Source organism: Calliphora vicina, chromosome 3, assembly GCF_958450345.1.
Source record: "Calliphora vicina chromosome 3, idCalVici1.1, whole genome shotgun sequence".
NCBI classification, from domain to species: Eukaryota; Metazoa; Arthropoda; class Insecta; order Diptera; family Calliphoridae; genus Calliphora; species Calliphora vicina.
The window spans coordinates 2,482,818-2,509,059 of NC_088782.1; the positions used below are offsets into that span (position 1 = coordinate 2,482,818).

General features: G+C 29.9%; 4 protein-coding genes across 6 annotated transcripts in view; 2 read left to right on the forward strand and 2 right to left on the reverse strand.

The window, feature by feature from the left end:
* SCaMC (Short Calcium-binding Mitochondrial Carrier) overlaps nt 1-11,351 on the reverse strand; it is a 33,400-nt gene extending 22,049 nt beyond the window's left edge. The window contains exons 1-5 of one of the 2 annotated variants that reach the window (XM_065503341.1): nt 10,792-11,083; nt 10,246-10,443; nt 6,048-6,174; nt 5,869-5,956; nt 5,695-5,806 (exon numbers count right to left, since the gene is read on the reverse strand). In XM_065503341.1, the coding sequence (XP_065359413.1) occupies nt 5,695-5,806; nt 5,869-5,956; nt 6,048-6,174; nt 10,246-10,443; nt 10,792-10,914 (648 nt within the window). In that variant the 5' untranslated portion in view covers nt 10,915-11,083. Of the gene's footprint in view, nt 1-5,694; nt 5,807-5,868; nt 5,957-6,047; nt 6,175-10,245 lie in introns of both variants that reach the window. The other variant, XM_065503340.1, reaches the window with a different exon arrangement.
* Nucleotides 11,352-16,954: 5,603 nt separating this feature from the next.
* Nucleotides 16,955-18,680, forward strand: Polr3E (RNA polymerase III subunit E). The gene is made up of 3 exons (XM_065505314.1): nt 16,955-17,080; nt 17,141-18,163; nt 18,227-18,680. The coding sequence occupies exons 1-3, from the start codon at nt 17,042-17,044 to the stop codon at nt 18,575-18,577; spliced, it is 1,413 nt and encodes a 470-aa protein (XP_065361386.1). The 5' UTR covers nt 16,955-17,041; the 3' UTR covers nt 18,578-18,680.
* Nucleotides 18,681-19,119: 439 nt separating this feature from the next.
* LOC135954590 (cancer-related nucleoside-triphosphatase) lies at nt 19,120-19,847 on the reverse strand. The gene is made up of 2 exons (XM_065504782.1): nt 19,613-19,847; nt 19,120-19,554 (listed from the first exon to the last, which is right to left on the reverse strand). The coding sequence occupies exons 1-2, from the start codon at nt 19,819-19,821 to the stop codon at nt 19,203-19,205; spliced, it is 561 nt and encodes a 186-aa protein (XP_065360854.1). The 5' UTR covers nt 19,822-19,847; the 3' UTR covers nt 19,120-19,202.
* Nucleotides 19,848-22,042: 2,195 nt separating this feature from the next.
* Nucleotides 22,043-26,028, forward strand: ArfGAP1 (ADP-ribosylation factor GTPase-activating protein 1). 2 transcript variants are annotated; one of them, XM_065502886.1, is made up of 6 exons: nt 22,043-22,600; nt 23,166-23,767; nt 23,827-23,941; nt 24,000-24,089; nt 24,901-24,960; nt 25,126-26,028. In XM_065502886.1, the coding sequence occupies exons 1-6, from the start codon at nt 22,541-22,543 to the stop codon at nt 25,675-25,677; spliced, it is 1,479 nt and encodes a 492-aa protein (XP_065358958.1). In that variant the 5' UTR covers nt 22,043-22,540; the 3' UTR covers nt 25,678-26,028. The 2 variants fall into 2 exon arrangements, with proteins under 2 accessions (XP_065358958.1, XP_065358959.1); XM_065502887.1 differs by lacking the exon at nt 24,901-24,960.
* Nucleotides 26,029-26,242: the final 214 nt, after the last annotated feature.

Consider the following 26,242-nt stretch of genomic DNA (forward strand, 5'->3'; position numbering starts at 1 on the left):
TATTAAAAAAATAGAAAAAATATTTACCCAACAACAACAACAGTTTATGGATATATGTAAAGCTTGCGAAGAAGATTTGCCAAAACAGCCAATGGTGTGCTCCGACCATTTAGTTAAAAGTAATATTTCAGTTAAAACAAAGCGTGTGAGATTGGATATGAATGCTGTCCCAATGAACACAAGGTAACTTCAATATACTATTTATTATGTAAACATATTTTGGGATATATATCACCGATTATTACCGATCATAATCCATTAACTATGCACACTGGAGTAGAATCGAAATTATTTGAAAATAAATCTCGTATTTCTAAACGGCGTACCCAAGGAATATTCGAGTTTAAGATTTGAAAATGAACCCCACAAATACTTCAATGGCGGCACTATGGGACCCAAAGTAGGACACCTTCGACATGTAAATTTGTTAAACGCGTGCCATTTTTTGTTTTCCATCCGATTTCAAAGACTTTTTATATTTTCTGAGAGTGCTCGGCTAGATCTTGAAAATACATTCTTCCGTGTGCTACTTGTCTCTTATAATTAAACCTCAATTTAAAAGATATAAAATATTTACATAGTAATAAAAAAAATGAAGAAAATGCATACATATAAAAATAGTCAACGTGTTTTAATAAGTAATCGAACGTTAGGAATTGAATCAATAACCCAAAACACAACATAATACATTTTTATTTAAATAATAAATTAAATTACACATTTTTTGTAAAAAAATTCTCGAAAATCATAATCATTTTTTGGAATGTGGCAACGCTTTTTATAATGCTCACAAAAAAAGGAAACTTCAAAAAACCTTATTTTAAAAAAAAAATTTTGATTGAAACTACCTTCTATATTTTTATCATGGTACAATTATTAGAAAGTACGTTCTCAATTATACATTCCCTATAACGTCAAACAAAAGAAAATTAGAAAAAACAAAACGAAATGTCTAAGACAAAAAAAAATTAATTAAACAAATTTTTGTGTATTTACTTTTTTTCGTGAAATATTCAATTCAAATTAAATTTTTTCCAAATAAATATGTGTTAGTTTTAATATAACGTGCAAAACATTGCGAAAACTAAATAAAAAGTGATTAGAGTAAATGCGTTATTTGACGTTGTAGGGGTAAATATTGAAAACTCTCCCTAATAATTGTACCTGGTTGGTTCTACCATGAGTCAGCCTTTATTAGTATAATTTATCATAATATCATACAAAATATACATATACTTCATTTTAGTTCTTAGTAGAAAAATAAACTAACTTATTTAATTGTTTGAATAAACTATTGGTATATTCAATAACAAAATACTATTACGAATTATCACAAATTATTTAAAAATGCTCTAGTTTTTTAATTAAAAATTATAAAAAAAATTCAATAAAAATGTTGAATAATTGCAAAAATATCGTCCATTTCGTCAAATATTTGTCATGTGTGACTTTATTTTAAACTAAATGTGTTACTGAATCATAAAAGAGACAACAGACAAAAGCTTACTAATATTTAAAGCTCATGCAAAAGCTTTATTTTTTACTACGACTATAACATTAAAATTGTTAACAGAAAAATAAAATAAAGTACATATCATATTTATTGTGTTATTTACAAAAACACTTGTTTCGGATCATTTTGGATTACCTACAAAAACACATAAATTCCATAAATTAATGGAAAATCTTAAAATCTGCATTTGAAACTAAAAGAAATTTTGTGGTTGAATTTGTTTAACAACCGCACGAAAGTAATATTAATGGTCTGTCTATACGACTGTACTATGCTCATTTTGATTTTAGAAAAGAAGTAAATAAGTTATAAATCTAATTTACATGTTATTAAAAGGTTGTAACATATTTTCAATAACTGTAAGAGTGTTTGATTTACTGTACGTAATATATATCATGACATGGGAAACACGAAACATGCAAATGCATGTTTTTTACTGTAGCCGTGTATAAGAAAATTCTCCGTTCCAGAACAATTAAAGAGGCATAAATTTTTTAGTGGATATTTTGCCCTTAAGAGCGTACTTTAACATTTTAGAGCATATTTGGACTTTTTAAATCATGTTTAGCCTTTTGAAAACAGTTTTTTTTTGCATTTTTATAATTTTAAAATATTTATTGTTTAAACTTTTTTTAACAAATCTAAAATATCTTAAAATATGCATATTTTTGTTTTATTTATTTTCAGGTTTTATGCAAAATTTAGATGCTCATCTCATTATAACATTAAAAGAAGATCAAAATCCACACAAAAGAACTAATGTTGCAACAACTAGCGACTTAAAACAAGATTTTGATTATTTAGACAAAAATTTCCAAAAGATCAAATAAATTAAATCTTTTATACAATGCAATTTTAACAATTTATTACACTTCAACTATAAGTGAACGTATTTTTTCTGTTTCTTCTTCAATGAAAATAAATTAAGGAATCGTATGTCCTCAAATCATTTAAATTGTATCCTCTTCTTATGTTATATTAATATACAGTGGTTGACAAAACAATGGAAACTTTTCCAAATATTCCATATGTAGCCCAAAATTTAAAATATTTTTTTAAAATAAATTTTTTTTTTTTAGTATTTTACTTGTATAGTTTTATTTATATAAATTAACTGAAAAACAAACAACATAATTAATTATATTCTGAAAAAAGGGAACAAAATTAAAAACATTCACTATTTCGCTACTGACAAAACAATGGAAACTTTTAAACTTCTGCAAGAAAGAGTATAAAACGAAAATAATATTTAAAAGAACGATGTACAGGTAATTTTTCAAAATTTCTTTTTCTAAGTTTTTCGCATAATTGCTTTTTTTCAAAGTTAACGAAAATGACTATAGTTAAGATTTGTGAAGACTCAAAAAATAAAATAATTAACGATTTTAAAGCTGGTTTAAAACAAAAAAGTATCTGTGACAAATATTAAATAACTAAATCAGCAGTTTCAATAATTATAAATAAATTTCGTGAGACCGGTTCTGTAAAAACTCTACATTTAGGTGGAAGACCTCGTAAGACTACTCCTAGACAAGATAATTTAATAGCGAGAGAGTTCAAGAAATTCCCAAAAATAACTCCTCGAGAGGTTGTTAATAGCCTAAAATTAGAAATAAGTACCCGTACAGTTAGTCTCAGGGCAAATGAGGCTGGTCTTGGTTGCTATCGTCCTGTGAAAAAAACCACTCATTTCTAGAAAGAACCGTTCTTGTCTACAATTTGCCAGGGATCATTTAAACTGGTCGATACAGAAATGGAATACTGTCCTCTTTTCCGACGAATCCAAATACAATTTAAGAGGCAGTGATGGGAGAACATTTGTAAGACGACCAAAGGGAAATAGATTAGATCCAAAGTACACAAATAAGACTGTAAAGTTTGGCGGTGGCAATATTATAGTATGGGGATGTTTTTCAGGGCAAGTTATGGGCCCATTTCATATTATAAAAGATACCATGACAGGTATAGGATACAGAACCATATTAAACGATGTTATGTATCCATGCGCTGAGGAAAATATGCCCCTAGTTTGGAGATTCCAACACGACAATGACCCGAAACACACCTCTAGGGTTGTAACCGAGTGGTTACAATCCAACGAGGTACGTGTTTTGAAGTGGCCTGCCCAATCGCCAGATCTCAATCCCATAGAAAATCTATGGGAAATTGTAGATCGTAAAATAAGGACCCAAAATTACACCAGGAAGGAAGATTTATCGGAGGCGGTAATAAAGGAATGGCAAAATATTACAAAGGAGACCATTGACTCTTTCATTGAACCAATCGTCGATGTGTAGCAGTTATAAAAAATAAGGGATACCCAACAAAATATTGAGTTATTGCAAAGTTTGTTAAAATAATACCTACGTTTCCATTGTTGTGTCAATGCCGTAATAAAGAAATCTTTTAATTTTGTTTTCTCATTTTTAGAATTTAATTAATTATGTCCTTTGTGTTTTGTTAAATTAAGTTAATAAAAGTATACAAATAAAATACTACAAAAATGTTAACATAAAAAATTATTTCAGATTTTAGGCCACTAATGAAATATTTGGAAAAGTTTCCATTGTATTGTCAACCACTGTATATCCCTTTTTGATTTCAAATTCTGTGTAATTTATATCTTAAAAATGTTTAATATGTAAATTTAAGTTACTCGTAATTTGTAAAAGCAAAAAAGATTTTTATTTGTTTAAATAAAAAAATAATTTTAACTAATTTATACCTCCATTGACAAAAAGGCTAAAAAAAACTGTTATTCGAACCGGGTTTTTATAGAAAAAACCGAAACCGTTTTTTAAAAATTACGCTTTTACGAATTATTGTTGTATATGTTGAATATTTGAAAACTATAATCACTAATCATTCAAAACTTTCTAGACAATTCCACAGTTTTTTACACATTTTAACAATAACTTTGTATTGCTTTGGATAATGTACTGGTTAAACTCTTTCAGTACTTTAACAAAAGAGCAATAAAAGTTTAATATATGGAATCATAAAATTTTTCGGTTTTGCAACTTATTTTATAAACATAAAATACTTTTTTAGAACATATTTCCGGTTTACTTGATTATGTCTATCATTGTTATTTGCAATTAATAATGTGTAGCTGCTTCTGTTTTATTAGTTTACGATTACGATTCTGTCTTTTTTTGGGAAAAATCGTTTTTTTTATTTAAAAACACGTCTGTGCCGAATCTTACAATGCAACAATTTTTTGGTCAACATCATTTTAAGAAATTAATAATTTTTGGTCAAATACTAAAATGATGTTGGTGAAAAAAAGTTTTGCTAAAAAATATTTTTTTTTTGTTGTTTGAAATAAATTTTTGGTAGAAAAAATATTTTTACCGATTTTGAACCACGTCGATACAAACATCTTTATATATTTGAATAAACGATTTATTTTTTAAAGAATTGCTAGTCTTTTAAAAACGGATCCTAAAAATATACTACATATTTAAAAAAAAAAAATTAAATGATTCGTTAATGAAGAATAATTTACCATTTCTTGAACACTAACTATTGTATCGCGTTTAATAGAAAGCCGTACTAAACTTTATGATATACATTATTAACCGACTGAACTCAGAAGTTCAAATCATAAACATGAACAAATGTTTATTAGTATTAGGGACTATAAGACACCATCACAGACCAAAAATAAACAGAATGTCAATAAACTTAATAAACCATAAAAATGCATTAAAATAAAACAAAACAAAGTTCACGAATGAAATATGGACCCATGAGATGAGGCACAGTCTATACACTACGTACAGAAAAGTACTACAAAAAAAAAAACAACCAACGTGACAGACAAATTTAATGTGTGTTCAAATGGAAATATTTGTATTAATAAAGCTGTCATTCAACATAACATTACATAGATATAATAAATTAACATTAAATTAGTTATTTTTGGTTAAATTATTTAATGAATACCTTTAAAAAACTTTCCTGACTTAATCATGAGTAGTTTTTAGCAAAATACTGCATGTAATTTATTTATTTTTTTTTTTTTTTGTACGAAAAGAATGTTTAAAAAAGTATACGTATTCACAAAAAAGTTCAAGTAAATAACCTCTAAGTTTATAAAAAGGATTTAAAAACTAATAACAGAGAAAACAATGAAAGAAAACAATAATAAATCAACAAGTTATAAAAATTGTACTTACAGTAGAATGCCGCCAAAACTTGATTAAATCGTGTATATCCGATGAAGGTGCCAATAACAGGAAATCACGCCATTCATTGAAACTAATATTTAAACTGCCATCTTGATCCATTCTAAAAATTTAATAAATTTATGAATAATAACATTTCGGATGTTCAATTTGTATGGTATAAACCTTGATAATAAAATCTTAGCTTCTTCCATGTCTACTTCAATACCCAAATCCTTAAATGCCGATATCAGCTCTTCCAAATCGACTTTTCCTAAAATAAAAAACAAAAAATATTTTAATTTTTAACTAGATTTACAAATGTTTGAAAATTAAAATAAATTAAAGTAAATAATCATACATACCATCTCGATTTTTGTCCAAGTGAGAAAATTGCAAACGTAAGTTTTTCTCATGTTCCCGCACATAGTGAACAAATTCAGCGAGTCCCACATCACCACTCTGTGTTTGATCAGAGTGTTCCAAAAATTTCTGTAACAAAAAAGTTATATGTTCATAAAGATTTGTAATTAATATCAGACTATATCAGCTATAAAATGCAATTGCAAGTTATACGAAACTTTAAATACTATATTTTCTTTTTCCGCAGACTTGGAAGATTGCTCTTTTAACTCTTATTCCCAAATCTCGCGTGATATATCAGCCCGGAGACCTCATGCCTATTTCTATACATTTTTGTATTTTTATTTTTTTATATTTCTACTAACTGTGCCGGCGAACGTTGTTCTGGCATAGCTCACTCAAAGTTTGAAAACTCCCACTATAATAGAACTCCACATATAGAACTCCTATATAGGTCAATTGTGAATATAAACCATCCAGGGGCCCATTCAAACACACACAAAAAATTTCATCGAAATCGGCCCAGCCGTTAAGGAGGAGGAGTTTAGTTACTAACACACGTACAGAAGAATTATACATACTAGGACCGCCTGGTGGTCAAAATTCGACCACTAATAACGATGTTACACAGTTACTTTTGAGTACATATAAGCAAAAATATTTTTCACGTGTGTGTACAAATGAATGTGTATGTATTTAGATGTGCATAAACATGTTGTTCAAGCAAATTTAAAACGCTTTTTACCACTTTTATGGAAAGAATTTTTTAAAAAAAATGTATATTGTGCACATCTAGAGAAAATAACCTCTTAAACCATATAAGTTTCATCAATATTGGTGGCCTATTTATATATAAGATATAAGATAAAGATTACATTTTTTCAAATGACTCTTAAATTAAGTTTAAATGTAAAATTCAAGCTAGTGTGGTTTCGATAAATTTTTAAAAATTACATTTAATATCAAATGAAAACAAATTGTTTAATTAAATCTATATATATAAAAGAGTAACGTTACTGACTGACTGACTGACTGAATGACTGACTGATTGACTGATTCATCATCGCACAGCCCAAACGGCTGAAGCTAGAATCACGAAATTTTAACTGTGGGTTCCTCCCTCCCCAAAACGATCCGATAAGATGGGATTTTTGGAAATTCGAACGTTTAGGGGGTGAAAAAGGGTAAAAACGGGTAAATTCGGTAACCTTATATCTTCAAAACTAATAAAGATACAAAAAAACTTAAAATAGCATGTTACTCCATTTAAAAAATAAGCTGACAGGTGTACTTTTTGGAAATTCGAAACTTTTAGGGGAGAAAACGGGTAAAAACTGTATTTTGGTACTTTTTTTGCACCCTTTGTATCTTTTAAACCAATAAACATAGAAACAAATTTTAAATCGTATTCTTTAATTAACAAAAAATAAAAAATATAAGTTTGGTACTTTTTGGAAATTCGAATCCTTAAGGGATAAATATTGTGTTTATTTTTGGTACTTTTTCATAAAATATGTTTTTCTATAATTTGACATAGACATACGAATATTTTATTATGAGCTCCAACCACTATATAGAAATTTATTTGAATTAAATTTTACCAAAGCAATGGGGATAAAAAAGGTACCAAAAAGGGGATAAAATCGGGAAAATACATTTTATTGAAATTATTAAGCCAATTTTGATAATTTTTTAACATTGGTTCCTGTATTCGTACAAGAATTAACTAACAGGGTGTTATTTGGAACTCGAGTGCCAAGGTGTATATTGGGCCAAATCCGGGTAAACAGTTTGGTACTTTTTTTAAAACATATTTTTTCTTGGGCACATTAACACAGATTTTAATATTTTGAGACATATCTGTAGCATAAACAATTTTGGCAAAATGGAATATTTTTAAAGTTCGAACTTGATTGTTTCAAGGAAGAAAAGGGAAATTGGTACTTTTCTTCTAATGGTACTTTTTTTAATATTTTAAATTATTTCAGTTATCAACATTAAAGTTAGCTGATATGTATCTGAGTGAAGTTTGTGTTAGGAATAGGTTACAATATTTAGGTACCAAAATGTGAGAACTGAACTATAGGTACTTTTTTATTCATCTAATGGTACTTTTTGAATTTTATATGACAATGGACTTAGAAACATGAAATTAAGCATATATGGTCCTAAGTGAGTGTGAATTTTAGGGGTAGGCTTTTTGGTACTTTTTCTTTAATCGAATGGTACTTTTTGTAATTTCTTCACCAATGAACCTAGAAACATGAAATTAAGCTTACATGGGCCAGAGTGGATGAGAATCCACAAGAGTCTGCTTTTTGGTACTTTTTCTATATTATAATGGTACTTTTTGAATTTTCTATAATAATGGACCTAGAAACATGAAATTAAGCGTATATGGTCCTATGTGAGTGAAAATTCAAGCGGATACTTCATGGTACTTATTTTTATTATATTGGTACTTTTTTAATTTTCTAGAACAATGGACTTAGACACATGAAATTAAGCATACACGGTCCTATGTCAGTGAGAATTCTAGGGGGAGACTTTTTGGTACTTTTTCTTTAATCGAATGGTACTTTTTGTATTTTCTTCACCAATGAACCTAGAAACATGAAATAAAGCTTACATGGGCCAGAGTTGGTGGACATCTACAAGTGACTGCTTTTTGGTACTTTTTCTATATTATAATGGTACTTTTTGAATTTTCTATAATAATGGACCTAGAAATATGTAATTAAGCGTATATGGTCCTATGTGAGTAAAAATTCAAGCGGATACTTCATGGTACTTTTTCTTTATTATAATGGTACTTTTTTTTAATTTTGTATAACAATGAACTTAGAAACATGAAATTAAGCATACTCGGTCCTAAGTCAGTGAGAATTGTAGGGGAGACTTTTTTGTACTTTTTCTTTATTCGAATGGTACTTTTTGTAATTTCTTCACCAATGAACCTAGAAACATGAAATAAAGTTAATATGGACCGGAGTGAGTGGGAATCCACAAGTGCCTGATTTTTGGTACTTTTTATATATTGTAGCGGTACTTTTTTGAATTTTCTGTAATAATGGATATGGATATGTTCTAAAGTGATTGAGAATTCTAGGAGAAGACTTTTTGGTACTTGTTCTTTATTCTAATGGTACTTTTTTGAATTTTCTATAACAATAAACTTAGAAACATGATATTTAGCATATATGGTCCTAAGTGAGTGAGAATTCTAGAGATAGACTTTTTGGTACTTTTTCTTTATTCGACTTTTTGTAATTTCTTCACCAATTAACCTAAAACCATGAAATTAAGCTTATATGGGAGTGATTGGGAAACCACAAGTGGGGGCATTTTGGTACTTTTTATATATTCTAATGGTACTTTTTGAATTTTCTGCAATAATGGACATAGAAATATGAAATTAGGCGTCTATGGTCCCAAGTGAGTGAAAATTCAAGGCCATACTTCTTGGTACTTTTTCTTTGTTCTCATAGGTACTTTTTTAAATTTACTATAATAACGGACAAAAAAACCGAAGAATTTCAAAACCGCGGTTTCGTTTTTTTCGGTTTTGGGATAATTTTTAAATATTAATTGTTATAGAAACAAAATTAGTTGATAATATAGGAAAGGCTACTTTAGTGGTAACTTTCTTTTGCATTTTATATAATAATGGACCCAGAAATATGAAATTAGACATTTACAATCAGATTCACAAAGGGAGACTTAATAGTACTATTTCACTCTTCTAATTGGGGTGGCGAAGCGCACCGGGTCAGCTAGTTTACAATATTAACAAGATCTGTAGAAAACCGCTATTATTTATTCGTTTGTTGAAATGAATCCAAATTTTAATTTAAAGACAAATTTACACAGTTGTGCATTTATATGCCATACATAATGAACCAAAAAACATATAAAATGACGTGTACTTGTGATTAAGTCATTTTGTACGTTTGATATTGTCTGTAAAATTTTAAGAAAACAAAAAACAACAAAATGTAGACATTTTTGTAAATCTATTACACAAATCTGTTTCACTTGAATACATCATATATACATACACGATAGGCAGACTTTATTTAACAAAATAATTTGTATGTTTATTTAACAGGTGTGGTGCAGGTTTTTCGATTGTTTCGTTTTGTATTTTCTAAAACGTGCATATTGTTACGCTCGTTTAAAAATAGTTTGACGTTTACTCACCTCGGCATAAACGCTCGATAGACCAAATTCTCGTAAAGCTTCTGAGAGATCGTGTACATCGATGCGACCATTTCCGTCCCGATCGAGTTGATTGAAGAGATTTTCCAAACGTTCTTCATCCTCATGTGGCAACTCGGATGGCAACTGGGCATGAGTAGTGGTTGTAGTGTTGCTGGTGGTGGCACTGCCGCCAAGAAACTGTTGTAATGTAGAGGAGTTATGAGCATTAAGATGAGATGTTGTTGCACCACTCTGCTGCAACTGCAGATTTACAGATGAATGATTTAAAGACGAATTATGATGCGTATGATGATGCTGCTGATTATAATGCTGATGATCAGCTGTGTGAAGTACACTTTGTATGGGTATCAATTTGTGATGGGTTTGTGTACCAGCTGTAGCGGCTTGTGCTGAAGCATTTTTAGCAAAATTTGTTGAAGACGACAAAGGCTTTACAGGTGTTGTTGCAGGTGATGGAAATTGTGTTGGTGAATTCGGTGAAGATGAGTTTAATGTTGATGATGTGGTGGACGACGGAGAACCTACACTATTGTTAGCTGCGCTTGTAGCGGCTGTTGTCGCGGTATTCGTGGTCGAACCCTTCAACTGTTCAATTTCATTGACATTTGCACTCTTGTTATTGTTGCTGTGCTCTTGCGTATTGACCATTCTAGAAATTATTATTTTTATTGATTTACTTCTATTAGATATTATTCTTAGTTAAATGAATCTCTTCAAGGTATAAATGTGTTTTTGTCAAAAGTTAATTAAAGTAAAACTATTAAATTTACTCTATTTAATTCTTTGGTGTCTGTCTGTTTTAGTTATTAATCTTTCTATATTTTGTGCCTTTTTAATTAATTTATTAAATACTCTCTGTTTTATATTCGCTCCCACTTTCTGTTTCTGTCTCTGGTTTCTATATTTTCTCTTCTTTCTCTTGCTATTTCTTTCTCAAATTCATCAAATGAAAACTTATGGACTCATTTTTTATTTGCACTATCGTTCTATTTAATACATATTTATTTTGCAATCAAATGAGAATTTAACTAATTTATTATTTCGCGCTTTTTTCGTATCTTTACTAGGTATTTCCAATTTGTTGTAGTTTTTTTTTCTCCCTTTTCTTTAATAAAAAGCAACTAGTTGTTTACATTAAATGTTGAATGTAAAATATGTGTTTAAAGATGCAAAGCCTAAAAAGAAATAAATAAATATAGGTATAAAATTGTTTACATTTTTTTGTTTAGGATTTGTTTAATTAAAAATTAATAATATGTACAGCCATATACCTACATAAATATATGTATATTATGTATACATATTTATGCACTTATAAATACGGAGATATCTTATTTTTAACCTTTTTTATTTTTGTTAAAATTTCAAAAGAATTTATTTAACTTTTGCTGTTTGTTATAAGCAAATTCGATAGAATGAAACTAAATTATTTTCGGAGGGCATGCAAATAATTTCAACTCGTTGTCCACGAGTCGTTGTCGTCATCATATGAAAATAAATGAAATGCTAAAACAGCACAAATTCAATGACAAAAAAAATCCAAACAGAAAAAACAAACAAAAGCGCAAATGAATAATGATTTACTCAAAATCTGATAATAATTTCGGTATTTCGAGATTCTCCCAAACAAAACGAAATAAAATCATGTATGATATTAGAATCAAAGTTCAAAATAACGCATAAATTTAAAAAAAAAAATAAAAATAAAACAATGGTAAGACAAAATTGTTTGGACCGCATAACCCTAAAAACCTAGGCTCATTTAACAATATTAACATTTAATACAGTTGTATGGAAAATAAAACGGTTTATTTTTATATTAAATAATTCATATCATAATAAAAAAATAAAAATTTACAATAATGTGTACGTTAAAATGTTTGCCTGATCTCTCTCTTAGTTTAGGAGTTATATGAATTTAAAGTCAATAGTAAATTTTTCATGTATTTAGAAAATGATCTCATCATTACGGATATCATCGAATAGTGCTTCAAAATACCTTTTATATGATATAGTATAATATGGTACAGTTTATTAACGTTGTGAACCAAAAATTCAGACAAATATAGAAAATATGAATAGTAACTAGGGTTTGGGTGTAAAAATACTTAAATAGATTTAAATATAACATCTCTGAACTAGGGCACTTTTCCCTAAGAGTATGGATACATATCTTTTGAAATGGATCTGTAACCGATTCCACTCATAGTATATTTTTTTATTTTTATTAATTCTTCATTTACATAACCGAGCTCTTAAGGGACTTATATGGTTAATAAAAGCTACTAGCTATATATAAAAACTCCAATTAACAAAAATTTATACCCTACACCACCATACTGGGGAGGATATTATGCGTTTGTGTAGATGTTTGTAACGCCAAACAAATATTAGTCTACCCTTAAAGTATACCGATCGACTCAGGATCACTTTCTGAGTCAATTAAATTATGTCCGTCCGTCCGTCTGGCTGGCTGTCCAGGTCGCAATTTTGAAGATATTTCGATAAAATTGGGTACATATAATTTGTTCAACCCAAGGAAGGAGCCTATTTAAACTGGCTGAAATCGATCCATTATTTCATATAGCCCCCATACAAATGTCCTCCCGAAATTTGACTTTATCGGTCATAAATGTTTAATTTATATAGGTAAATAAGTGAAATGTTATTTTTTAGATCTCAAAACTTAAATTATCTTATAAAATTTACCAAAAGGAAACAAAATAAATCTAGTAACAGTTCTGTGTAACTGTTCCCTTTAAATTTAACAATAGTCAGTCATACATGCTTCAAATCACACACAAGCAACTATGTACTTTAAAAAATAAACGCTAAAGGTAATTTCAATGTGCAAAATCTGTAACTAGGACAATAGATAAAACAGTGACATCACACAACTTTGACTAGCGAAAGAATAAGCATAATCAGTGACGAAGTCAAAACTGCAAACAAATAAAAAAAAAACTCTTTAAATAATTGATTTTCCACATGAAGGCTGCACACGCGCTTCCGCAAAACCTTGAAAACAACAAAAAGATAAATATGAACTAGAATGTGTAGAGGAGGAAATGGGCAAATTTTAATAGAAATTTCAAACAAACACAACAAAAACTGGCCGGTTAAAAGCGCATTCAGTATAAGTGGCACAGAAAACCACTAAACCAGCTGATGACTATTTAAAAAAGAAAAAAATGTAATAGGTATACATATGTATATGTATGTACATGTACATATAGAATGTAGTAGTTATGTATTGTACAATGTATGTAGCAATGTCAGGGGAATTGTGTTATAGACCAGTCAGCGAAATAGCCAACTAACAAAATTTAATTTAACCATATTATTTTATAATAAAGCTACCTAGCTAAAAAAGCGTAAAACCTATTTACTCCCCAATACTTGACAACAAACTCGTCGTCAGAGTCATCATAAATGGAGAATTTTTAATTTAAAATGATACATGATACCAACACCTCATCATCATTATCCTCGCCTTACTCGTCATTATTTTATCACATTCAATTATACAAATTCTCTAGTACATATAATAGAAAAATTTTCTGTAAATTTCTTTACCTTTTCTTTTCTTTTTTATTTTAATTCAATATTAAACACTCCCAATAATCTTTTTATACACACTTTCCAAAGACTACGTACATACGAACATACAATGTATTATGCATTTAACTCTATTAATACTTTTTTTAATTACAAATACACAATTTCTATCTTTTTTTTGCCAATTTGGCAAATTTATTTTGTTTGGCCTTGCTTTTCTCACAGAAATTAAAATAAAATTTTAATTTTATTCTCTGAATTCTTGTCGCACTTTTCTCGATTAATTTTTGTCATAAAATTGTGGTCTTGTTAAAAGTTTTTTACTTTTATAAACGAAGTAAAAAAAATCTTTTAAACACAATTTTTATACACTTTCTTTTTCAATCCGATTTTTGCACAAAAAGACGAAAGAAAAATTTATGTCTCCTCTCGAATATTTTTCATTTTTCATAAAATGTGCTGCCAGATTGGCAACTTTATACGCCTCCGGCTCATCTGGCTCACGTCAACATGAGTACACACACACACCGTGTATTTCTTATAGGGGGGTCAGACGGCATGTATTGCTTGTGTATTGGGACAAGTATTCGATACATATGGAATTCCATGTGTATGTCAAAATTCACGTTATACATACCATTCATAATTTCCACGTTCAAACGTACATATGTAATTGCATGTGACATAACCTCTATTAGTTTATATGTTTGTTGTTTTTAACAATCAGCCCAATTATGAATAAAAAATTCCGCGGGAGTTTGTTCCCCGGGAGTTTTTTCTCATTGAAATTGAATAGGAAAAATGAGAAAAGGGAAAAAACTCCCGCGGAATTTTTATTCATAATTGGGCTGAATATATTTATTTAAAACATTTTTAAATCACAATAAATATATTTAATGCAATGAAACTTATTTTGTTATGATTTTTCTTTACTCTTTTTTGCTTTGTTTTTTTTTATTTTGCACTCACACAGTGTTGTATTTCAAAATGTCACGAGTAATAAACATGTATTTTACATACACAAAGTTTCATATGGATCACACTGTATGTATATGTTTACATGTGGAAAAATGTCCCAATACATGGCACAAAACACAAGCAATACATGCCGTCTGAACCCCCTTTTAAGGTAGGGTCACACACGGCAAATATTTGCTCAAAAAAGCGTAATCACTTTTTATTAGCACAAATTTGTTTGACATGTTTACTCTTACAAGTGTTTTGTAAGATCAAACAGCATCAAATAAAACAAAATTTTTTGTTTTGAATCATCCTAAGTAAAATAAGTTTTTGAAATAAATAAAAGAATTCGAATGTATTTTATTTAGCGGTTACGTCTTTTTCGTCAAATATTTGTCATGTGTGACCCTACCTTTATGGAAATGTTTGGCGGAAGACCCGCGAAATCTAGCTACGAAAAAAATTAGTTTTGCTCATGTCAGCCGCGACGGCTCACGCGATGTTGCCACTACCAGTGGCAACATCATCGCGTAGTGGTAGCCAGTGATGACAATTCAGTTCATTTGCTGCCAAAACTAGCGATTTTGAGAGAAAAGTGTTTTATAGCGTTTTATGTGAGTTGTGCTGGTCTTCGTCAAGGTCTTCGAAACAGCTTGTATTTAAACATTTTTTTTTAGTGTGGAAAGCCTATGTCTGCTTTTACTTAATCTATAGATTCGCCTTGATTTTCACTATGTCGTCTATTAGGTTTTGACATACAAAATTGAACACAGACTTGCTGTGTGTAAACAGTCGAGCATGTTTAACAGGGAATCGAAGAGACTTGCTTCAAGTAAAGTTGCTGTGTGTAAAAGCAGACTGTGAATTTCTAAATGTGAAAATGTAAATATATATGGTTAATATATATGTACTATAAGGACCTATACACATTCTGCAGCGGATTTTGATAAAAAAAAAAACTTAACAACATTGCTGATAGGGTTCTATAAGTCGATTGTTCGAACAATCGACTTTTTGCTGAAAAAAGCCGAAAAGTCGAAATCGACTTTTTGGTCGGAAAAAAGTCGAACAATCGATTATGTTATTTAAAAAGTCGAATAGTCGATAAAAGTCGAAAATAGTCGAAAAAAGTCGAACAGTCGATAAAAGTCGAACAGTCGATAAAAGTCGACTTTTTAGATTGTTAAAAAAAAAATTTATTGCAACATTATACTAAAATTATTGCAATTTGGTACACTTGCATTTTTTGTAGTATATGCTAATATAAATAATAAATAAATGTTTATAAATTAAAGCTTTTTTCTACACAACATTCTTCTAACTATTATCGCCTTGATAAATTTCATTTTTATTGCTAAACATTACAAAAGGAGCATCAATAAAAGTAGAAACTATGTATTTTTTACAAGAAATGGTAAAAAGTTGAAAAAAGTCGAAAATAGTCTAAAAAGTCGAAAGTTCGAAAAGTCGACTTTTATAAATTACCAAAAGTCGACTTTTTAAAAAACGAAAAAAGTCGAAAGTTCGAAAAGTCTTTTTAAAACTTTTTAAAAAACGGAAAAAATCGAAAGGTTAAAAGTCGACTTTTTGTTTGAGCTATAGAACCCTAATTGGTGAGAGCTTAACATAAATGTATCAGGGTTGCATTTGGATGTACTATTGGTGTTGATAAGTTGAAAATAATTAGTAACCCTGCAACCACACGTTAAATTATGTTTTCAAGTTTTTATGCGGCGTTCACATGTTAGTTATTCTCTTCACCCATTGGAATATTTCGTCTAACTTTTTACCCAACTTTATTAATAAATTATTCCTGTAGCATCAACATATATTATATTCAATTAATAAGTTTTCATAACTGCGTATATATGTTTTTATTTTTTCCACTTTTTACATTCCATAATATTTTCATTTACCTCAATGAAATTACACATTGGTATTTCTTCGTTTTCAATTATTTTTTCACAAAAACATTCAAAATAATAAATCTACTTTTGGGATATGTATGATTGTTTGACTTTTTTCCGACCAAAAACTTGATTTCGACTGTAGCATAAAGTCGATCCTATTGAGTATTCATTTTTGCAGTGTTGGTTAACGAAAAAATAAATGTTATTGTGAATGTTAGAAATATTTTGTTCTATTGTGATTTTATAATTCCTAAACACATGTTATTGACAGTTCCTGAAAAATTAAGAATCTGTAATTTGTATTTATTGAAATTATTTAGATTTGTTACAAATATTTAGTGTATACGATGGAATACGAAAATGATGAAGATGAAATTGCGGAAGAGGTGACTCCTAATCAAAAAGTTAAAAATATCACAAAATAATCAATTGTGTTCAATTCCTAGATACCGGTTTTTCTATCTAAAAATCTTCAGGATAATTTGTATCTGTTTCAATATCCAACGAAAACACAAGTCTCGAATTTTGAAAGAGCGGCAGTAGTGAATTGTTGTGTAAAACCTCTCAATCATGAAGTAAAAGTTGATTTTGCTTTAGACACAGAGTCCCAATTCTATGATCGATTCAAAGGTGAACAACTGGCATTAGCTGCCGATGGAAAATCACAGGCCAAGGGTGAAAGACCCACTTTTAAAAGAGGTGTTATGGATAAACAAGCATTTGTTAGTTCTACCTCACTGGACGATGTCAACAAATATATAGTGGGCATATATACGGATAAGGAGATTCATCTGTCTCCTTTGACTTCAATCCTACAGTTGAGACCTTCATTTTCTTACTTTGACAAAGAAGATAAACGCAACAAAGCCGAACAAAAGGCTCTTAATGAAGAGGATGACGATGAGGAGCTTCAACAGGTCACTGTCAAATTTGCACGAACAGGTGGTAAAAAGGTCAAAGAGCGCCAGGGATACGATACGTTTGTAAAGAAAAGCGTGGATGAACCTTGGTGTGAAACTTATTGGCATTCACGAACATCTCCAACAGCTGAACTGGAACGTCAAAAATTATTTGCTACTAATAGGCAAGGAAGTCATGCTTTGGGTTTAGATACACCAAAATATGTCGAAAAACTACTGCCAGCCGAGGGCCAAGATCAAGGCATAGATGCTGTTTTGCCAGCTAGAGTTATAAGTAAAGCGAAATTGAAATCTATGAACTTGATGGAACAGCTTAAAGTTATACTCAAAGATGCAAAAATGTTATCATTCGACGATATAATGGGCATTTTACAAGAAAGTATAGACCAAAAAATTACCGCTGAACGGGTATTAAGAACATTGCCACAAGTTGGTATTTTAATACATGGTAACTGGGTGCCCCAATCAGAAATTCTATATCCAAATGAAACACTATCCAACGCCAATGGTGTTAAATCCGAACTTATGATAAGAGCTCGTGATTATGTGGTAAGTATTAATACAATTTTAGTTAAATAATACAAAATAAAAATATCCTTGTATTTCTTGCAGTTGTTTCGTTTTTCCCGTACAAATAGTCTTTATCGACGTCAGGTAATTTTTGCCACCCAACTGCCGCCTGAAGAAGGTTCGGAAGTTCTACAATCGGTTGCCAAATTAAATTCTGACAAAAAATGGGAACTTCTGTTGGCACCCGACACACAGTTCGAACAACGTTATCCTGATTTAGTACAGCGACAAGAAATGGTATGGCGGGCCACCGAGCAAACATATAATGAGATGGATTATGAAAAATCTCCTAAGAGATCCAGAAAAAGATCACAACGAGATTCAAAAACATTCTCGAGCTCGTCTAACATTAACCCGGATCAAAGTACAAGTTCAACAACTACAGCTATGTAAAACATGATTTTTGTATTTTTGACTATATATTATATTATAAAAATAAATCATAAAAGATATAAAAAATAAAGAAAAAATCCTTTAAATTCTACAAAAAATCAAATTAATATAACAGAATTTTAATATTGCTCTAAATTGTAGGTCATATTCAGTTATTATTTACCCGGATTATCTTCAACTGAAGAGTGTTTATTGAGAGAGTTTTCCTCAATGTCTTTAGGTGGGATATATTTAAAGAAAATGTCTGTACCAATGAATTACCAACTTTTTGTGTTTAAATTTCCATAGGGGAAGTTTAGTAACGCGATATACATCGGGTTTGTTGTTGTAACAATATGATTCCCTGGAGTAGTGGAATCATGTCGGGTTTGCGGTAAGATTTCTATATTTATAAAATTCTTGTTAAACACAAGACGACTTAGAAGAGTAAATCGTTTACTGTGTCTGCACTTCCAATGTATTCATTTTGAACATTATTTAAATAATTTTTCTGATTCGAAAACTTCTCAAGTTATATTGTTACGATTAAAATAAACATAATATAGTTTTTTGTATTTTTTTACTCAAATGATCAAGCTCCATTTCAGCTGGAAGTTTTTAATTTCGTTATATTCTAATATTCATTTTAAGCTTTTATTAATTTCAAAATTTTTGCGATAATTTCGGATTTTAAATAATTTCGATTCTCTTTAGTAACTACAATTATTTGCGCCTTAGGGTGATTTTTTAGTCTGTCTATCACAGGCAAAGGCTGTCGCAATTCATATGGAACTGTTGCGAATAAAATATTTTTCATTATACTGTTTTCTACAGCCATTTCAAACTCTTTACTTTTTAACTCCATTTTTCCCACCTCATCAATAACTAATAAATTGTGTCCACTACCTGGATGTAGTAAAGGCAAAGCAAGCTCTTCAAACTCTGTAACATATACACAGTATTTCCCAACAAAAGGTCCTTTCCCTGTACGATCTAATCTGGAATATAATAAATTCGTAAATACTTATAAAATGCTACAAACGGAATAGTTTCTACCTGGCTAGTATACCTCGCTTTTTATTGAAAGTAACTACATCGAATCCTATGCGCTCTCTGGTATTTGTATTACGTACTTCTTCCGTATAGAAACCGTTACACACGATACTATATTTATTGATTAGATCTTCGCAAACTTTACGGACTAAGGTAGTCTTTCCAACACCCGGTGGACCTGTTAGTAGTATAAGACCAAAACGTTCAGTCATTTTTAAGGAACTTTAAAAAAAGTAAATTTAACGTTAATGAAAAGGAGAATCTATAATAAGGTGGCGTTGACAACTCAGCTGATTATTTTTTTTAGTTGTAGACTTTGACAGCTCTAACAACATAAGCAAAATGAAAGTGTTTTTTATACCCTTCAGCTTCGTGAGAAGGGTATATATAAGTTTGTCATTCCGTTTGTAATTTCTACATTTTTCATTTCCGACCCTATAAAGTATATATATTCTGGATCCTTATAGATAGCGGAGTCGATTAAGCCATGTCCGTCTGTCTGTCTGTCTGTCTGTCTGTCTGTCTGTCTGTCTGTCTGTCTGTCTGTCTGTCTGTCTGTCCGTCCGTCTGTCTGTCTGTCTGTCTGTCTGTCTGTCTGTTGAAATCAATTTTCTGAAGGCCCCAGATATCTCCGGGATCCAAATCTTCAACAATTCTGTCAGACATACTTTCGAGAATTTTGCTATTTAAAATCAGCAAAATCCGTCCATAAATAACGGAGATATGAGCAATAATCCCAGACAACCTCTGAAAATTTCATCAAAAAACACAATGTATTGCATGCTTTGACAAAAAACCAACAAAACGTATGGTTGGATGTGTTTTTTTTTGTGTTTTGTTTCTTTTGGCGTTGTTGTTGTTTTTTATACAACTAAACGTTTGTTTGGTTGTGTGTTGGTTTTTTGACAAAAAAACAACAAAACGTATGTTTGGATGTGCAAGCTTTGCGTATTTTGTTTTTTTTTGTGTTTTGTTTCTTTTGGCGTTGTTGTTGTTTTTTACCTGGCGTTTACACATGCAAGTAACAGTGCAAGTAATTGAACACATTTATACGTTTGCACTAACACAATCACTATGCATGTGTAAATTTACACAATTGTGTTAGTGCAAAAGTATGAATGTGTTGAGTTTTTGCAACTGTTACTTGCATGTGTAAACGCTAGGTTATACAACTAAACTTTTGTTTGGATGTGTGTTGGTTTTTTTGACAAAAAAACAACAAATCGTATGTTTGAATGTGCATGCTTTGCGTATTTTGTTTTTCTTTTGTGTTTTGTTTCTTTTGGCGTTGTTGTTGTTTTTTATACAATTAAACGTATGTTTGGATGTGTGTTGGTTTCATTGCCTTGCGTATTTTGTTTTTTCTTTTGGTGTTCTGTTTTGTTTGGCGTTGTTGTTGTTTTTTGTGTTCTTGATAAATTTAGGATGCTGTACGCTGAAAGTGGGCAATGTACATACATACCTATATACTAATTATAAAAAATAATAATGCATCCACAACAAAGGTGAAGGGTATATAAGATTCGGCATAGCCGAATATAGCACTCTTACTTGTTTTTATATTAATTCTTCATTTACATAACCGAGCCCTTAAGGGCCTTATATGGTTAATAAAAGCTACTAGCTATATATAAAAACTACAATTAACAAAAATTTATATATTTAAATTTAAAGTATAGTACATAGTAAATAAAGTACAAATGTAAAAGTAAATGTTGTAGAAACGACACCACCTTATAATAATTCGCCTAGATTTATGATTTATTTGAATTTATAAAAGGTGACCTCAGAACAGCTGATTATTTAAAGGCAATTAATAGTTAGATTTGAAAGTATTTTTTTTTTTAAAAATAGAATATTTGTTTTTTCCGTATTATAATCAAACTTTTACAAACACATGCATTCAAAAATTGAATGTAAACAATAAAAAGAAATTTTAAAAAATTTTAAAAAACAAGTGAGCTATATTCGGCTGTACCCTTCACCATATTATATTTCAAAATAAAAATTTTAAATATTTTTAGGTAAACAACATATTTTTCCAAAGTTTTTTTTTTCATTTTTTGGAAAAAAAAATTTTCTAATTGTTTTTTTTAATTTTGTTTTTTTCAATATTTTAATAATTAGCGAAAAAATACTTTTGGAGAAAAAAAAATTTGGGTTAAAAAATATTTTTTCCGATTTTGACCCATTGTAGGTCCAACTTATTATGGTTTTATATGGTACGAAATTTAATATAAAAATCACCTTTATGGATTTAAAATCGACTTTTCAAAAGCCGAAAAAAGGTTAAGCTGAAATTTTACACTTAAAATTCAGACCATTGTGAATAAAAATCTTCTATATATAACAGTGTTGTATTTGTGTCGACATTCTCTTTCACACGTCAACAGTTTTTGTGCTCTTTTGACAAGTGAAGTTTTTTTTTTTGTTTTCAGCAGTGTGTGTAGTGAGTGGTATTGTGAAAAAGTAGAGAATTTTAAATTTTTGCAATATTTCCAAGTGCAAATATTATGTTTTAGAAATTTTAACTATTACAAGTTAAGCACGTTTATATTTTATTTGATATTATTTTAAAATACCTTAATTAGAGGTGTTTTGTTTAGAAAATTTTAATGAAGCCAACTTCAAAATCACGAAAAACTGCTGCTGCATCATCTGCTGTCGCTAACACTACAAGTTCTGCTGTTGTCGCTGCCGCTGCCTCTGCTACATCATCAAGTGGTGATTGTGAAACTGTTTCCAGGAGATATCAAGCTCAAGTTTTAGGTATTACTATATTTGGTGTCGTTAGCTTTGTAGTTTTCATCAAATACGTTGTAACAAAATATTTTGCTGAATTGGAAGCCAGCCAGCTGCATCAGCATTCGGAGTTTTAACGCAATTTCATAAGACGACGAACATTTTCTTTGCTGCTTATAAAAACCGGAAATGGCCAGTCCAAGGACAAGGCGTGTGCTACAAGAGCTCAAGCCAAAAGATGAAAACTCGGTATGGATTATTTTAAAGAATTCTAAAAATTTCAGAATATTAACTTTAGCGATTATCGATCAATTAAAATGTCATAGACAGAAGAAGGTCATTCATTCATATATCATAAATGCTTCAGGAATTCATATTTTTAATATTTATCATATGGTCTGTTACAGAAATATTACGGTTAATATGTTTTAGTCAGAATTATTCAGAAAAACAACAAAATATATATTTTGTCCATATACAAAATTTAGAAATTGATATTTTTTGTATTTATCATATGGTTTGTTATATTAAATTTATATTACACGTATACTTATTATCTATGAGAACATCCATACATCCTGGGGATTCCTACCAATATATGTATGTATGTTGAATTAAATAAAAATATGTTAAGATTTTAATAACCATAATTATCAGCATAAAGTCATATATCAACCATATTAAAAAAATCAAGAAATTTTCTCTTAAAAGTTACAACTGACATTGTAAAAGAGTGCATATTTCTTGGCAATAAATTTCAAAAACAAATTTAGTAAGAAGTATCAAAACTATTTAATTTTGTGCTACTTTATAGAAATGTTTTGAATGTGGCACCCACAATCCGCAATGGGTATCAGTTACATATGGCATATGGATATGCTTAGAATGTTCGGGCAAACATAGAGGACTGGGTGTCCATCTCTCATTCGTACGTTCCGTAACTATGGACAAGTGGAAAGACATTGAATTGGAAAAAATGAAAGTCGGCGGTAATCGTAATGCTCGAGAATTTCTTGAAGACCAAGATGATTGGAACGATCGTGCCCCCATCAATCAAAAGTACAACTCAAAAGCTGCTGCTTTATATCGCGATAAGATAGCAACTTTGGCCCAGGGTAAATCATGGGATATAAATGAAGCAAAAACTCGTCTAGGTTCGTCGGCCTCAATAACAACAGCATCATATGGAAGTTCAAGTGGTGGTTCTGCTGCATCTAACAACAACTCATCAATGGCACATTCCAGGAACAGTGGCAACTATCAACAGGCTTCTGGCGGTGGCTATCAAAATGGTGGTGGTGGTAATGCTGGTTATAATAATGATGGCGGATACCAACAATTTAATACACAAGAATTCAAAGATCAGAAAGAGGAGTTCTTCACACGCATTCAATCGGAAAATGCCTCAAGACCAGCGTATGTTATAATTATGGTAATCATATCAAATTAATTGACTTTTGATGTATTTTTTTTAGTCATTTGCCGCCTAGCCAAGGGGGTAAATACACTGGCTTTGGCTATTCTCGCGATCCACCGCCAAAAACCCAATCTCAAGAAATTCTTGATACGACTTTGTCTTCTCTAGCATCGGTAAGTCTTAATTTACTAAATGAAAACTAATGGAGTGTTAATGTGGTTTGAATTTTAGGGATGGAGTTTACTCTCAGCTGGAGCATCTAAATTTGCGGTTATTGCTAAAGAAAAAGCAGTCAATACTGCTAATATAGCTTCAACAAAGGTTTGTTCTATATTTAATTAAAAAATGAACGTTATACATTGTTCCACATTGTATGTACGTACTATGTATGTATTTATCTTAATGGTAGTTGGTTGATTGTATATACATATGTAGATAGACAAACTTGTTTTTGTATTAATTATGGCCTTGAAATTCAATTATTTTCTTTTTTGTATTTTATGGAATTTTCGTATTTTATTAGAAGCTCGCTTTCTATAAAACTTTTAAATTTGAATAGGTTCATTAAAATAAGAAATATTTATTGAAAATATTTTCATAATTTTTTTTAAAAAACAATTTATACGCTAAATTTCTTAAAGTAAGGTGAATTGATTTACAAAGTAAATCCCTAGGCACTGTATCCTTTCTCAAAAATATATGTTTCATTAAATTTTTTGTAAACTTGTGTAATTATTCAATATATAAATAAATTAAATAAAGAGCAAGGTAAATTTTACAAAAATTAACAGAATTTGCAAACAAAATTTTTAAATTTGCTGACAAAAATTTAAATATTTTATCGATTTCATAAAACGCATTATGGAAATTAAACATTTTTATTTTTATAAATCGGTAGCGGTATTTTAGCGCTAACGGTAATTCCAGTTGTGTCGGTAAAGCTGGTTGAGCTGAAAGTGCATTTTTTTTATTTATTTATTCATTTTAGGGGTAACGGTAGCCAACCTTGTTAAAAAGTTATTAAATCTTGCTTATTTTAGTGTTAATTTTACTTTAAAATTGATTTTGTGTTTTTTTGGTGATTTTTATTTTATATTTTTATTTTATTTATTTTTTATTTTTATAATCGTAGATTAATGAAGGTGGTTTAATAGAAACCTTACAACATTCAGTCACTGATGTGGCAACAAAGGTGGGTATTTGTAAATATATGCAAACATACATTTTAATGTAAATACACATACATAATCATGCTTAAATATTTATATATTTGTAAATATCAGTCAAATATTTACAACTTATCAAAGTTTCTAGTTATACCAGCGTAAATATGTATTATATTTTGCTATTTGTACAGGTAACTGACATTGGTAAACGTGGTTGGAATAATTTGGCCGGTAGTAACTTTACATCACCTGGAGAACAAGGTGGTGGAGGTTATGGTGATTTCAATCAAGATAGTTCATACCAACGTTCACATTCTGTAACTGGAAATATTACTTCTGGCATGGGCAACCAATCTAATGCCAATGACAACGATTGGGGATGGCAAGATAGTCCTCAAAAACAAATGGCCACATCTAAGTCGTACCACAATCAGTTTAGCAACAATTCCAACAGCGGTGCTGGTAACCGCAATGCTGCAACATCATCATCTTTAATAAACAACGATGATGACGATTGGTCTGGTTTTGATAGTTACCAAGACTCTACAACATCGTATCAAAATTCAACACCATTAACTTCAACAACAACTGCTGCAGCAACAACAAATAAAAATTTGAAACTGGCCTCTACTACCCAAAAACTAAGTGAAGGCTTCGATAGCTTAGATGTGAAAAGTGCTAAAGTGAAACCTGTAGCCAATAAAACAGCCGAGGAGGATGCTTGGAATTTACTTATGAATTGAATCAATTGAAGATGATTTATTACTTTTTGTATTGATTTAAAGTTTAAATACCACGTATATATGTATGTATTTATGTATATGGATTTTCGTTTATGTCTATATAATCAATCCCCTTATGTTTATGAGTTTTATTATATTTTTCGTTTATTTTCTTTTGTTTATTATTGTACTATTTACTTTATATTACTTACTTTTCTTTTAAACTTTACTAGCAAATTTGTAAAAAAAAAACAAAGAAACAAAACAGATATTGATTGATTTAATAATTATGTGTGAAATTCAATTATATAAACGAATGTATGTAATGATGATTATAAAACATGAAACAATTAAAACAATATTTGCTATACACATTAAGTACATAGAGAAAATATACCTAGAGCAGAAACTAGAAAACAAAATTCTCACCACTTAATTTTTTGAAAACTGAGTTAAGTCTTTGGCTCAGAGTTTCCGCTCTATGTATATTTTCTCTATGATTGAGTATTTTTATTTATTCAATATTGTGTGTCATGTCCATAAAATCAAGTTCCCGAATTTAACATTGGAAGCTAAAAATTAAAAT